Source organism: Sitophilus oryzae, unplaced genomic scaffold (genome assembly GCF_002938485.1).
Source record: "Sitophilus oryzae breed Bouriz unplaced genomic scaffold, Soryzae_2.0 scaffold_179_pilon_pilon, whole genome shotgun sequence".
Taxonomy (NCBI): domain Eukaryota; kingdom Metazoa; phylum Arthropoda; class Insecta; order Coleoptera; family Curculionidae; genus Sitophilus; species Sitophilus oryzae.
In genome coordinates, this window is record NW_022146501.1 from 610,803 (window position 1) to 627,315 (window position 16,513).

General features: G+C 43.9%; 1 protein-coding gene across 1 annotated transcript; it reads left to right on the forward strand.

The window, feature by feature from the left end:
- The first annotated feature begins 9,037 nt into the window (after nucleotides 1-9,037).
- Nucleotides 9,038-9,586, forward strand: LOC115882832 (protein hunchback-like). Its single transcript, XM_030901084.1, has one exon. It carries the CDS (start codon nucleotides 9,038-9,040, stop codon nucleotides 9,584-9,586), a length of 549 nt encoding a protein of 182 aa, XP_030756944.1.
- The last annotated feature ends 6,927 nt before the right edge of the window (nucleotides 9,587-16,513 follow it).

The following is a 16,513-nucleotide window of genomic DNA, read 5'->3' on the forward strand; positions in this document are numbered from 1 at the left end:
TATTCACACATATTACCGTCAGCCCACCTACAAGGGGATTATCTGCCAATGACATCTTCGGGCTGCAGTGAACGGCAGGACGAAAGACTTCCGAGGCTTATGACCGATTCTCAGCAAGGTCAGCAGCGCCCTGGGAGCGGTCAAAATGTTTATAGCACATATGAACAAGTGCGTTCTCTTTCCTGAACCCTTACACGGACGATGTCGAATACATTGTCTGTACGAATACTACAGCTAAATCGCTGCATTCTAGCGGAGATAACAGCACCGAAGCTACGGAACAAGTAGGCTACCAACAACCCGGCCTGGATTATAGCCTTTAAGCGGAGGAGGCAGGACTCCTATTCACACACATAATTACCGTCAGCCCACCTACAAGGGGATTATCTGCCAATGACATCTTCGCTGCTGTGAACGGCAGGACGAAAGACTTCCGAGGCTTATGACCGATTCTCAGCAAGGTCAGCAGCGCCCTGGGAGCGGTCAAAATGTTTATAGCACATATGAACAAGTGCGTTCTCTTTCCTGAACCCCTACACGGACGATGTCGAATACATTGTCTGTACGAATACTACAGCTAAATCGCTGCATTCTAGCGGAGATAACAGCACCGAAGCTACGGAACAAGTAGGCTACCAACAACCCGGCCTGGATTATAGCCTTCAGCGGAGGGAGGCAGGACTCTATTCACACATATTACCGTCAGCCCACCTACAAGGAGATTATCTGCCAATGACATCTTCGGGCTGCAGTGAACGGCAGGACGAAAGACTTCCGCGGCTTATGACCGATTCTCAGCAAGGTCAGCAGCGCCCTGGGAGCGGTCAAAATGTTTATAGCACATATGGGAACAAGCGCGTTCTCTTTCCTACAGAACCCCTACACGGACGATGTCGAATACATTGTCTGTAAATGAATACTACAGCCAAATCGCTGCATTCTAGCGGAGATAACAGCACCGAAGCTACGGAACAAGTAGGCTACCAACAACCCGGCCTGGATTATAGCCTTCAGCGGAGGGAGGCAGGACTCTATTCACACATATTACCGTCAGCCCACCTACAAGGGGATTATCTGCCAATGACATCTTCGGGCTGCTGTGAACGGCAGGACGAAAGACTTCCGAGGCTTATGACCGATTCTCAGCAAGGTCAGCAGCGCCCTGGGAGCGGTCAAAATGTTTATAGCACATATGAACAAGTGCGTTCTCTTTCCTGAACCCCTACACGGACGATGTCGAATACATTGTCTGTACGAATACTACAGCTAAATCGCTGCATTCTGGCGGAGATAACAGCAATCTGAAGCTAGCTGAACAAGTAGGCTACCAATAACCTGGCCTGGATTATAGTTCAGCGGGAGGGAGGCAGGACTCTATTCACACATATTACCGTCAGCCCACCTACAAGGGGATTATCTGCCAATGACATCTTCGGGCTGCAGTGAACGGCAGGACAAAAGACTTCCGAGGCTTATGACCGATTCTCAGCAAGGTCAGCAGCGCCCTGGGAGCGGTCAAAATGTTTATAGCACATATGAACAAGTGCGTTCTCTTTCCTGAACCCCTACACGGACGATGTCGAATACATTGTCTGTACGAATACTACAGCTAAATCGCTGCATTCTAGCGGGAGATAACAGCACCGAAGCTGGCTGGAACAAGTAGGCTACCAATAACCCGGCCTGGATTATAGCCTTCAGCGGAGGGAGGCAGGACTCTATTCACACATATTACCGTCAGCCCACCTACAAGGGGGATTATCTGCCAATGACATCTTCGGGCTGCAGTGAACGGCAGGACAAAAAAGACTTCCGAGGCTTATGACCGATTCTCAGCAAGGTCAGCAGCGCCCTGGGAGCGGTCAAATGTTTTATAGCACATATGAACAAGTGCGTTCTCTTCCTGAACCCCTACACGGACGATGTCGAATACATTGTCTGTACGAATACTACAGCTAAATCGCTGCATTCTAGCGGAGATAACAGCACCGAAGCTACGGAACAAGTAGGCTACCAATAACCCGGCCTGGATTATAGCCTTCAGCGGAGGGAGGCAGGACTCTATTCACACATATTACCGTCAGCCCACCTACAAGGAGATTATCTGCCAATGACATCTTCGGGCTGCAGTGGGGCAGGACAAAAGAGACTCGAGGCTTATGACCGGATTCTCAGCAAGGTCAGCAGCGCCCTGGGAGCGGTCAAAATGTTTATAGCACATATGAACAAGTGCGTTCTCTTTCCTGAACCCCTGCCATACGGACGATGTCGAATACATTGTCTGTAATGAATACTACAGCTAAATCGCTGCATTCTAGCGGAGATAACAGCACCGAAGCTACGGAACAAGTAGGCTACCAACAACCCGGCCTGGATTATAGCCTTCAGCGGAGGGAGGCAGGACTCTATTCACACATATTACCGTCAGCCCACCTACAAGGAGATTATCTGCCAATGACATCTTCGGGCTGCAGTGAACGGCAGGACGAAAGACTTCCGCGGCTTATGACCGATTCTCAGCAAGGTCAGCAGCGCCCTGGGAGCGGTCAAAATGTTTATAGCACATATGAACAAGTGCGTTCTCTTTCCTGAACCCCTACACGGACGATGTCGAATACATTGTCTGTACGAATACTACAGCTAAATCGCTGCATTCTAGCGGAGATAACAGCACCGAAGCTACGGAACAAGTAGGCTACCAACAACCCGGCCTGGATTATAGCCAGCGGAGGGAGGCAGGACTCCATTCACACATATTACCGTCAGCCCCACCTACAAGGGGGATTATCTGCCAATGACATCTTCGGGCTGCAGTGAACGGCAGGACGAAAGACTTCCCGAGGCTTATGACCGATTCTCAGCAAGGTCAGCAGGGCCCTGGGAGCGGTCAAAATGTTTATAGCACATATGAACAAGTTGCCGTTCTCTTTCTGAACTCTTACACGGACGATGTCGAATACATTGTCTGTATCGAATACTACAGCTAAATCGCTGCATTCTAGCGGAGATAACAGCACCGAAGCTACGGAACAAGTAGGCTGTAACCAACCCGGCCTGGATTATAGCCTTCAGCGGAGGGAGGCAGGACTCTATTCACACATAACCACCGTCAGCCCACCTACAAGGAGATTATCTGCCAATGACATCTTCGGGCTGCAGTGAACGGCAGGACGAAAGACTTCCGCGGCTTATGACCGATTCTCAGCAAGGTCAGCAGCGCCCTGGGAGCGGTCAAAATGTTTATAGCACATATGAACAAGTGCGTTCTCTTTCCTGAACCCCTACACGGACGATGTCGAATACATTGTCTGTACGAATACTACAGCTAAATCGCTGCATTCTAGCGGAGATAACAGCACCGAAGCTACGGAACAAGTAAAGCTACCAACAACCCGGCCTGGATTATAGCCTTCAGCGGAGGGAGGCAGGACTCTATTCACACATTACCGTCAGCCCACCCACAAGGGGATTATCTGCTAATGACATCTTCGGGCTGCAGTGAACGGTAGGATGAAAGACCTGAGGCTTATGACCGATTCTCAGCAAGGTCAGCAGGGCCCTGGGAGCGGTCAAAATGTTTATAGCACATATGAACAAGTGCGTTCTCTTTCCTGAACCCTTACACGGACGATGTCGAATACATTGTTGTCACGAATACTACAGCTAAATCGCTGCATTCTAGCGGAGATAACAGCACCGAAGCTACGGAACAAGTAGGCTACCAACAACCCGGCCTGGATTATGGCGCTCAGCGGAGAGGAGGCAGGTGGACTCTGTTCACACATATTACCGTCAGCCCACCTACAAGGGGATTATCTGCCAATGACATCTCTGGGCTGCAGTGAACGGCAGGACGAAAGACTTCCGAGGCTTATGACCGATTCTCAGCAAGGTCAAGCAGGGCCCTGGGAGCGGTCAAAATGTTTATAGCAATATATGAACAAGGCGTTCTCTTCCTGAACCCTTACACGGACGATGTCGAATACATTGTTCTGTAGAATACTACAGCTAAATCTGCTGCATTCTAGCGGAGATAACAGCACCGAAGCTACGGAACAAAGTAGGCTACCAACAACCCGGCCTGGATTATAGCCTTCAGGAGGGAGGCAGGACTCTATTCACACATATTACCGTCAGCCCACCTGGCCAAGGGATTATCTGCCAATGACATCTTCGGGCTGCAGTGAACTAAGCAGGACGAAAGAGACTTCCCGAGGCTTATGACCCATTCTCAGCAAGGTCAGCAGGGGCCCTGGGAGCGGTCAAAATGTTTATAGCACATATGAACAAGTGCGTTCTCTTTCCTGAACCCTTACACGGACGATGTCGAATAGCATTGTCTGTACGAATACTACAGCTAAATCGCTGCATTCTAGCGGAGATAACAGCACCGAAGCTACGGAACAAGTAGGCTACCAACAACCCGGCCTGGATTATAAGCCTTCAGCGGAGGAAGCAGGACTCCATTCACACATATTACCACGTCAGCCCACCTACAAGGGGATTATTATCTCGCCAATGACATCTTCGGGCTACGGAACGGCACGAAGAAAGATTTCCGGGCTTATGACCGATTCTATGGGCCGATTCTCAGCAAGGTCAGCAGCGCCTGGGAGCAGTCCAAAATGTTTATAGCATTATATGAATTAAGTGCGTTCTTTCCTGAACCCTTACACGGACGATGTGGAATACATTGTCTGTACGAATACTACAGCTAAATCCGCTGCATTCTAGCGGAGATAACAGCACCGAAGCTACGGAACAAGTAGGCTACCAACAACCCGGCCTGGGATTATAGCCTTCAAAGCGGAGGGAGGCAGGACTCTATTCACAATATTATTACCGTCAGCCCACCTACAAGGGGATTATCTGCCAATGACATCTTCGGGCTGCAGTGAACGGCAGGACGAAAGATTTCCGAGGCTTATGACCGATTCTCAGCAAGGTCAGCAGCGCCCTGGGAGCGGTCAAAATGTTTATAGCACATATGAACAAGTGCGTTCTCTTTCCTGAACCCTTACAGGACGATGTCGAATTACATTGTCTGTACGAATACTACAGCTAAATCGCTGCATCTCTAGCGGAGATAACAGCACCGAAGCTACGGAACAAGTAGGCTACCAACAACCCGCCTGGATTATAGCGCTTCAGCGGAGGCAGGACTCTATTCACACATATTACCGTCAGCCCACCTACAAGGGGATTATCTGCCAATGACATCTTCGGGCTGCTGTGAACGGCAGGACGAAAGACTTCCGAGGCTTATGACCGATTCTCAGCAAGGTCAGCAGCGCCCTGGGAGCGGTCAAAATGTTTATAGCACATATGAACAAGTGCGTTCTCTTTCCTGAACCCTAGCACGGACGATGTCGAATACATTGTCTGTACCCAATACTACAGCTAAATCGCTGCATTCTAGCGGAGATAACAGCACCGAAGCTACGGAACAAGTAGGCTACCAATAACCCGGCCTGGATTATAGCCTTCAGCGGAGGGAGGCAGGACTCTATTCACACATATTACCGTCAGCCCACCTACAAGGGGATTATCTGCCAATGACATCTTCGGGCTGCAGTGAACGGCAGGACAAAAGACTTCCGAGGCTTATGACCGATTCTCAGCAAGGTCAGCAGCGCCCTGGGAGCGGTCAAAATGTTTATAGCACATATGAACAAGTGCGTTCTCTTTCCTGAACCCCTACACGGACGATGTCGAATACATTGTCTGTACGAATACTACAGCTCAATCGCTGCATTCTAGCGGAGATAACAGGCAACTGGAAGCTACTGGAACAAGTAGGCTACCAACAACCCGGCCTGGATTATAGCCTTCAGCGGAGGGAGGCAGACTCTATTCACACATATTACCGTCAGCCCACCTACGAGGGGATTATCTGCCAATGACATCTTCAAGGCTGCAGTGAACGGCAGGGACGAAAGACTTCCGAGGCTGACCGATGATAGACGACCGATTCTCAGCAAGGCCGCAGCGCCCTGGGAGAGGTCAAAATGTTTATAGCACATATGAACAAGTGCGTTCTCTTTCCTGAACTCCCCTACACGGACGATGTCCAATACATTGTCTGTACCGAATACTACAGCTAAATCGCTGCATTCTAGCGGAGATAAATAGCACCGAAGCTACGGAACAAGTAGGCTACCAACAACCCGGCCTGGATTACAGCCTTCAGCGGAGGGAGGCAGGACTCTCCATTCACACATTATTACGTCAGCCCACCCACAAGTGTGGGATTATCTGCCAATGACATCTTCGGGCTGCAGTGAACGGCAGGAGGAAAGATTTCCGAGGCTTCATGACCGATCCTCAGCAAGGTCAGCAGCGCCCTGGGGCAGGTCAAAATGTTTTCTTTAATATATGAACAAGTGCGTTCTCTCTTTCCTGAATCCTTACACGGACGATGTCGAATACATTGTCTGTAATGAATACTACAACTAAATCGCGCTGCATTTTAGCGGAGATAACAGCACCGAAGCTACGGAACAAAGTAGGGTACCAACAACCCGGCCTGGATTATAGCCTTCAGCGGAGGCAGGACTCTATTCACATATTGCCCCGTCAGCCCCCACCTACAAGGGGATTATCTGCCAATGACATCTTCGGGCTGCAGTGAACGGCAGGACGAAAGACTTCCGAGGCTTATGACCGATTCTCAAAGCAAGGTCAGAAGCCCTGGGAGCGGTCAAAATGTTTATAGCACATATGAACAAGTGCGTTCTCTTTCCTGAAACCTTACACGGACGATGTCGAATACATTGTCTGTAAATGAATACTACAAGCTAAATCGCTGCATTCTAGCGGAGATAACAGCACCGAAGCTACGGAACAAATGGAGGCTACCAACAACCCGGCCTGGATTACAGCCTTCAGCGGAGGCGGCAGGACTCTATTCACACATATTACCGTCAGCCCACCTACAAGTGGATTATCAAGCCAATGACATCTTCGGGCTGCAGTGAACGGCAGGACGAAAGATTTCCGAGGCTTATGACCGATCCTCAGCAAGGTCAGCAGCGCCCTGGGAGTGGTCAAAATGTTTATAGCACATATGAACCTACGCAATCGCCGATCCAATACTGATCACCTTCCCAAACACCAGCAACTTTGGGGGGTGCTGCCGTCCAGCGGAGATAACAGCACCGAAGCTACGGAACAAGTAGGCTACCAACAACCCGGCCTGGATTACAGCCTTCAGCGGAGGGAGGCAGGACTCTATTCACACATATTACCGTCAGCCCACCTACAAGTGGATTATCTGCCAATGACGTCTTCGGGCTGCAGTGAACGGCAGGACGAAAAATTTCCGAGGCTTATGACCGATCCTCAGCAAGGTCAGCAGCGCCCTGGGAGTGGTCAAAATGTTTATAGCACATATGAACCTACGCAATCGCCGATCCAATACGGATCACCTTCCCAAACACCAGCAACTTCGGGGGGTGCTGCCGTCCAGCGGAGATAACAGCACCGAAGCTACGGAACAAGTAGGCTACCAACAACCCGGCCTGGATTACAGCCTTCAGCGGAGGGAGGCAGGACTCTATTCACACATATTACCGTCTGCCCACCTACAAGGGGATTATCTGCCAATGACATCTTCGGGCTGCAGTGAACGGCAGGACGAAAGATTTTCGAGGCTTATGACCGATCCTCAGCAAGGTTAGCAGCGCCCTGGAAGCGGTCAAAATGTTTATAGCACATATGAACCTACGCAATCGCCGATCCAATACGGATCACCTTCCCAAACACCAGCAACTTCGGGTGGTGCTGCCGTACTTGCGCGGCTGGGTAAAGGGAGCACCACCAGCCCAACTCCTGCCGCAGCCGCCTGGAGCCTACGCCAGTCACAGCCCCAAGCGCAGTCAGCCCCAGACGGCTATCAGTACGGTCAGCCGAGTCCACGCTCCCCTGTGCCCACGTACACCCAGTTGAGCGGAGGAGGGCGCGCGGCGTAATTTATTATAGGTATTTTAGTTATTAAAGAAAACGGTGCACTTGTGTATACCTATTGTTGCGGACCGGTGTGGACTCGACCTAACCTAACAATATGGCCCGCCCTCGGATGACCCTAATATCGCCTAGACACCGTAACATGGCCTATTATTGGGAAGCTTACCGGACTCATATAGCTTTCTAATTACCGCGTTGGAAAGCCGACCAGCTAACGAGTTTACTCTGGAATTTGTAAAGAGTAAGTTAATACACGAATATAGGAGACGTCAGGGAGCTGCCAAAATACAGGAAGAATCGGTGATGAAAACAGTTTATAAAAGGGAAACATCGGCTCCGCCAAAAGATGAGTCGAAACATTGCTATTTTTGCAAAAAGAAGGGCCACTTCAAAAGGGAATGCTTTAAGTATAAGGCATTGAAAAATAGCAAGGAAAAGGCAAATGTGGTCACCGAGGGAAACAGTGATGAGGCATGTTTTATGGTTGATGAATCATGCTTGAGCTTAAAGGACGTCCAAGGGCATACTACCTCGTGGTTTATTGATTCGGGCGCGACGAGTCATATGGTAAATTTTAAGGGATTTTTTAAGAACTTTGACGAGAGTAGGAAGGGTGTCGTGCGGCTGGCGTAAAAGGGACAATATCCCAAAGTCGAGGGAATTGGTTCGGGCGATATCAAGTGTACGGTCGGTTCGAAAATTAAAAGTTTGGAAATAAGTGACGTATTGTTCGTTCCACAACTCGACTGTAACTTAATATCGGTGAAAAAGCTGACAAGTGCGGGATATAAAGTTCAAAACAACGACGAATGTAGCATTTTCAAAAGCGGAAAAATTGTGGCGACGGCGAAACTTTCTCCGGAACTGTACAAAGTGTCAACGGTTGAACAAGTGCTTCAAGTTAGTGAAAACCACAATGAAAACTGTCAACATTCGTGGCATCGACGATATGGACATCGGGGGATTGAAAGCATAAAGCACTTGGCAGAAAAGGATTTAGCAATCGGGATAAAAATTACAGATTGCGGGATACGGAAAATTTGTGAATGCTGTATAAAAGAAACAGGAACCGATGGACGATACCAGAAACGATTCCGGGGTCACGTCTGAAAGCGACTGCCCATCAGCTTCACCCGAAAGTGACAGAAGTGGTAACCACAGATTCCATACACCACCACCACAGGATGGAGACTGCAGGACCGACGCTAGCCATAATCATTTCACCGGCTCGCAAGTTCCGTTCGGACAATGCGCATATTACAATGGTAATTTATCCATGCCATCAACTTCAGGAGGTGGCGATTCATCAATAAGCAACATGGATATTTCGAGTCAAAACGTCGACAATTCTAGTGATAACGATCTAACTGATATTAACAAGCCCAAATTCAATTCACATGGAAAAGTCAAACAGCACAAGTGCAAGCACTGTAAATATGTCGCTATTACCAAACTGGACTATTGGGAACATTCAAAAATCCACATTAAAAGAGATAAAATGTTAAAGTGTCGAAAGTGTCCGTTTGTCACAGAATTTAAACACCACCTAGAGTCCCACATTATGAATCATAACGGAACCAAGCCTTACAAATGTGATTCTTGTAATATATATACTGTCTAAATAACTCTATGCTACGATCGCACCAGAAATCGCATTCAAAAGTTTACCAGTACCGATGTTCAGATTGTGTTTACGAGACCAAATACGTTCATTAGTTAAAGTTGCATTTGAGAAAATACAATCATCAACCCGCGATAGTTCTGAACCCAAAAAGGTACAGGACATTTATACTAGAACAGACAGTGACATGTGAAAACATGCAATGGAAGAAGAAATGAACTCAATGAAGAAAAATAACACCTGGGTTTTGGTTCCTATGCCAAAGGACAGAAAAAATTATTCCTTGCAAATGGGTATTCAAATTAAAAACAAGCGCAGACAAATTGCAAAATAAGTATAAAGCACGGCTTGTGGCAAAAGGATTTGTACAAAAATATGGAGTCGACCATGACGAGGTCTTTGCACCTGTAGTGCGACAGACCACTTTCAGAACATTATTAGCCGTAGCAGGAAAAGAAAAAATGATAGTCAAACATTTTGATGCAAAGACGGCATTTCTTAATGGAGATCTTAAAGAGGACATTTATATGGAACAACCGGAAGGGTTTGTTATACAAAGTAGAGAAAATTTGGTTTGTAAACTAAACAAAACCATTTATGGACTAAAACAATTGGCAAAGGCATGGAATGAAAAAATTAACGGAGTTCTAGAAAAATATAGTTTTCGCAAAAGTGAAGCCGATCCGTGTCTTTATGTAAAAAATCTTAATAATGAAAAACTTTATCTTATAGTTTATGTCGATGATTTTTTAATCGCAACCAAGGACATTAAGGAAATTAATTTTGCGGAAAAATTGTTGAAAGCATTTTTTGAAATATCAGATTTAGGTTTTTTGCAGAATTATTTAAGCATATACATTCATAGGAACAGTAACGGGATATATAGCCTTAGTCAAGCACAATATATCGATAAATTGTTAACAGGTTCGGAGTTCAAAATGCTAAAAACTCAATGGTACCGCTTGATCCTGGCTATCTAAAATTAGAACGACAAAAATCTGTTATGAAAAATAATGACAAATATCAACAACTGATAGGGGCTTTGCTATATTTAGCAGTCAATACAAGGCCAGATATCATGACAAGCGTAACAATCTTAAGTCAGCATAATCAAGAACCCACAGAAAGTGATTGAAACGAAGCGAAACGTATTTTGCGATATTTAAAGGGATCTAAAGATAAAAGACTTATGCTTGGAGAATTAAATAATAAAAATACGTTATATGGATATGCCGATGCTGACTGGGCTGAAAACAAACAAGGCAGAAAGTCGAACAGTGGTTATTTGTTTAAACTGTATGGAGCACCGATAAGCTGGGCATGCCGAAAACAAACGTGTGTTTCCTTGTCATCAACTGAAGCGGAATATATTGCATTAGCAGAGGCGTGTCAAGAGGCAATTTGGCTAAAACGATTAATAAACGAATTTCTGGAAAAAGACCCTGATATAGTCATATTTGAGGACAATCAGAGTTTCCTAAAGCAGATATCAAATCGCAAGTTTAGTAACCGCACCAAACATATCGATACAAAGTATCATTTTGTTAAAGATCTTGAAGAAAATAAAGTAATAACATTTAGGTATTGTCCAACCGAAGATATGATTGCCGATATGCTAACCAAGCCATTAAATAGGGTTAAGTTAAATTATTTAATGGAAAAGGGAGGGCTAGTTGATTAATAAAAGTTTAATTATTATTATAGTTGAGGAGGGGTGTTGGAAAACAGCATTAATAATAATTAATAAATAGGTGTTTTATATATAAACGTTTATTTATATTGCTCGTTGGAAAAACAACAGTGTCATTATGTGAGTCTGTCGGAGACGGTTGTTTTTTGATTATATTTTAAAAGACGCTTATACAGCATCACAAGTTAGTCCGGCTCTAACAATCGACCGAGCAAGCATATCGGGATTTGAATTTCAATAAGTTTTAGTTCTGTTGTAACAGTTTTATAACTTCATAAAATAAAGCATATTTTTGAGTGTTCTCATTATCAATTATTACAACAAAAAACCAAAAAAATTACAATACTACGAGTATATGTGGAGAACAACGAAGCACTGGTAAACAAAAAAGATGAATTCTTTGAAAAGCTTTCAAGAGAGATCTTAAAGATAGCAACTGCAAGGGAAGTTATAGTTGCCGGAGATATGAATGCTAGAACTGGAAAAAAGATCAACAATAAAACGGTAGGCCAGTTTGGAGAGGACACCATAAACGACAACGGATACAGACTTATTGCTTTATCGGAACACAATCAATTGAAGATCTTAAATGGTTTTTTCGAACATCCACTAATACACAAATACACTTGGACAGAACATACCAAAAAGTTAAGATCAATCATAGACTACATCTTAATACGTCTATAGACCAAATTAATAACAGAAGATGTTAGAGCATACAGAGGACCGACTTGTGGTAGCGACCACTATTTGATAAAAGCAAAAATTATATTCCCATGGAAAGGTGCCAAACCAACCAATAAACACGACGATGAAAATCCAGAAGAAGTAGATATAATCAAATACAATATATCAAGTCTAGACCATCAAAGTGTTAAAGAACTTTATCAAAAACGATTAGATGAAAAGCTACCCCGGGTACCGTTCAACACTGCAAAAGAACACTATCAATGCCTTAAGAATTGTATTCACGAAGCGGCTTATGAAGCATTGGGAGAACGGAAGGCTAAGGAAAAAGTATTACAATACTGGTGGGACGACGAAATTGAAGGAGAAATTGAATTAAAGAGGAAAGCTTACAAACAATACCTAAGTTCAAAGACACATCCAGATAAAATCAGTTATAAGGAAGCTCAGGCTAAGGTACGTAAAATGATAATACAAAAGAAAAACAAAAGCTGGGAGATGAACTGCAGTAGAATAAACACTTATCTTGGGGGAAGGAAAAGTAACGAAAGTTGGAAACTATTAAAATCACTAAGACAAGACACAAAAAATGAACTCATTTCACCAATAAACCTAAAAGACTGGGACAAATATTTCAATCAATTATTAAAAAAAAACAGAAAGGAATTCTTAGACCAACAAAAGCAGTCGTCCAGTATCCAATTAATAGCATCCCCAATTAGAATAAAACCAGTTGAAGTGAAAAATATATGTCTGGGATTAAAAAACGGAAAATCTGTAGGACCTGGAAACATACCACCGGAGCTTATAAAATACGGCACACAAAAGCTATTTGAACACCTTACACAAATCTTCCAAAAATGCAAAAACGGTATGAAAACACCAGAAGAATGGAAAACATCCAATATGACGACAATTCACAAAAAAGGCAGGAAAGATCAATGCTAAATAAAAATAATTTATTGACGCTTCCCGTCTCGTCTACGATGGTGTGCGTGAAATTCGTCGTGCTGTACTTATGAATCGGGCCGACGAAGACCTAGACCCTGAAGATGTGGAGCTTGATGAAAATTACACATTAGAAATCAAGAGCAAATCAAGTGCCCATACGGGAGAACATAACGTAGATGAATATCCGGAGATAAGCGGTATAACGACAGCTCGCGAAGCCATGGGCAAGATGCCTGAGGAAGCCAAACAGAAGATCGTCCAACAGGTGGAATATTTCAGGAGCGAGAAGCTCAAGTTTGACAGGGAAGTGGCCAAGTGGGATGACACGGGCAACGACATCATCGTTCTGGCGAAACACATGTGCGTCATCATGATGGAGATGACCGGCTTCCATGATGACATGATTGATGACATCCATTGTGGTTAAAAACCACAATGGATGTCATCAACGTGGCGAAAAAGATATCCGAAGCCGGCACAACCTGCAGGACCTGGAAACATACCACCGGAGCTTATAAAATACGGCACACAAAAGCTATTTGAACACCTTACACAAATCTTCCAAAAATGCAAAAACGGTATGAAAACACCAGAAGAATGGAAAACATCCAATGTGACGACAATTCACAAAAAAGGCAGGAAAGATCAATGCGATAACTACAGGGGTATAGCTGTATCCAACACTCTCGCTAGAATATATGGCAAAATTCTCACACGAAAAATAGAAGACGAATATAGGGACTTAGAAGCTGAAGAACAGGCTGGATTTCGGGCAGGAAGATCTACAGCTGATCATCTTTTCAGTGTCACACAAATACTGGAAAACAAAACTGCATTCAACCAAGAAATACATATGCTTTTTGTTGATCTTAAAAAAGCATATGATAATATCCCACAAAATAAGCTATGGGAAGCGTTACAAAATACAAATATCAACGCAAATTTAATTAGAGCAGTGAAGCTAAGAAACTAAGTAGAAACATATGAACAAAATACTACCAAAGTCAAACTAGGGAGAAAGTTATCAAAGGGGTGCCAAGTTAATAAAGGGCTTACACAAGGATGTTGTCTCTCACCATTACTTTTTAAAATTTATCTTGAACAAGCACTAAAAACATGGAAGCGGAAATGCAAAAACATGGGAATACCACTAACTGATGATTCCACCCTATATACGTTATGCTTTGCAGACGATCAAATAGTGTTAGCTCAGGATTATGAAGATCTACAATATATGTCAAAAAACTCATAGGAGAATACAAGCATTGGGGTCTTGAAGTAAACCTATCTAAAACGGAAACATGTGTGTTGGTGGTACACAACAAGATCTAAAACTTGAAGAACAACATCAAACAATAAAGCATTGTAACAAATATAAATATTTGGGTATGACTATCACACAGGACGGGACAACGGAGCAAGCAATCAACCATTCCCCCGAAAGAAATTCACTCAGAAAGCAATTTAGTTGCTTTGTCCAACAAAGAAGACTCATTAAGTTTGCATTAAATATCAATTTGCCCTCAGTATACCCCTCGATTTTTGTTATAACTATCACAAACATTTCCAGATCACTAACAGACACATTTTAGGCATGTTAAATTCAATCTACACAACTAAATTTCATCGTCAAAACTCAGTAAATCGAATTTCTTCTGATGTTGAAGGTTCCCCAAACAATAACATGCTCACAAAGACACTGAACATACAGAAGGATGATTTTAACATGAAGATTAAGGTCAAGAGTGCTGAGAATGTGCGAGTCGAAGTGGAAATAGAGGAGAGGGAAAACGATGAAAATATAGAGAGGTTCAATCACAATGAGGAAAATGCTGGTCTTAGGGAAGAGTCTAGGAATAGGCTGAAAAGATTGGGGAAACTCTATGCTGGTAATTATTTAAACTAACCAAACAGTGTAAATATACTAATTGGCATTGAAAATAGAACACCCACTAAAAATTGTTTAATTTTAATAATCTTTTGTACATGAATGTAGGTTGACAAAAGGCGTAAATGATCAAAATTTGGAGTGAAAATATTGGCTCGTTACCTTGTCCTTGTTAATAATGTGTTGGACCACCTTGATGTTCTATACATTCGTTGAGCCGTCTGGGCATGAAGCTAATCAGATGATTTATGTCTTCTTGCGGTATTTCATCCCATGCTAACTGTATCTCATGCCGAAAAGCTTCTAGTGTCTGAGGAGGATGCGGTAAGTTTGTAAGTCTCCTAACCATGATATCCCATACATGTTCAATTGGTGAGAGATCTGGAGATCTTGGTGGCAGGGTAGGTGATTAACTTGGGCATTATGTAAGTGATTCACGGTTAATCTAGCAACATGGGGACGGGCATTATCTTGTTGAAATATAGGATCGTGGAGCGTTCGTAAGTATGGTAAGAGATGAGCTTCCACAATTTCCTCAATATAGCGTTGGACTGTCATATTACCTCGATCAAATACTAGAGGTGGCCCGCTACAATATGCGATTGCTCCCTAAACCATAACTCTTGCAACTTGGTTTACGTGCCTCTCCATGAAAATCTGTCGATTCCGTTTTTCTCCACGGTATCTTCTAACTAGCGCCCGACCGTTGTGCATTCCCGAACAGAATCGCGACTCATCACTAAAAAAGATAGCATTCCATTCTGCGCCCCATTTTTGTCGGGCTCTGCACCACTATAGGCGTTGTCGTCGATGTTCAGGGGTCAATGGTAAAACCCAATGAGGCCCAAAACAAAACAGCCCAAAAGACCGTATTCGTCGGTAAACAGTTCGCATCGTGATGAGTCTTCCGTGTTCCGTAAACCATTGGTGAGCAATCGCTCGGGAAGTGGCCGAACGGTCTCTGACAGCTAATTGCCTTAAACAGCGATCTTGACCCTTAGTGGTTAATCTTAGACGCCCTGTACCTCTGGCACGATGTTCACGGCGTTGTTGAAAGTAAGCTCTACAACAATTGGCAACAGTACAAACACTTCTATGGACCCTATCAGCAATCTCTCGAAATGATAATCCTGCCTCCAGGAAACCTACAATCCGACCCCTATCAAAATCACTGAGTTGTCTAAAATTGGCACGTCTAGGTATTCTAGACATTATAATAAACTCAGAAAAACACCTGAAACTAGTCTGTAGCAGAATAAGTCACAAACTGTGCGAAAGCCGGGTCTATATTGGATGACTGGAATTTTAACAAAAACATGTATAGCACAAAAACTAGTGTCTTGACGGCGTTCAAATTATAATCATTTCTTATTCATACAATAATAAACATGCTTACAAACATTCATTAAAATTAAATAGTATTTAGTGGGTGTTCTATTTTCAATGTCGATATTATATACTAAATATGTCAAAATGATTATTTAATATATTAAAATGATTATTTAATATACTAAATATGTCAAAACCTTTCACTATCATGTGAGTTTGGTACCTTGAGGGAATCCCTTATCAAGGACATGTTAGTTTGTGGTTTCGCGAAAAGCCTAGCTCTGCAGATCGCATGGTTTTCTATTTATGTCAGCTGTTACTCACTCAGTATCAGGTACTGATCCCATAAAGGGTATCCAAAAGAGGCGTGCAGTTAGTGACC

Bases quoted from the DNA above. Each gene is read 5' to 3' on its own strand.
- LOC115882832 (XM_030901084.1), top strand. From the start codon at position 9,038: ATGGACGATACCAGAAACGATTCCGGGGTCACGTCTGAAAGCGACTGC.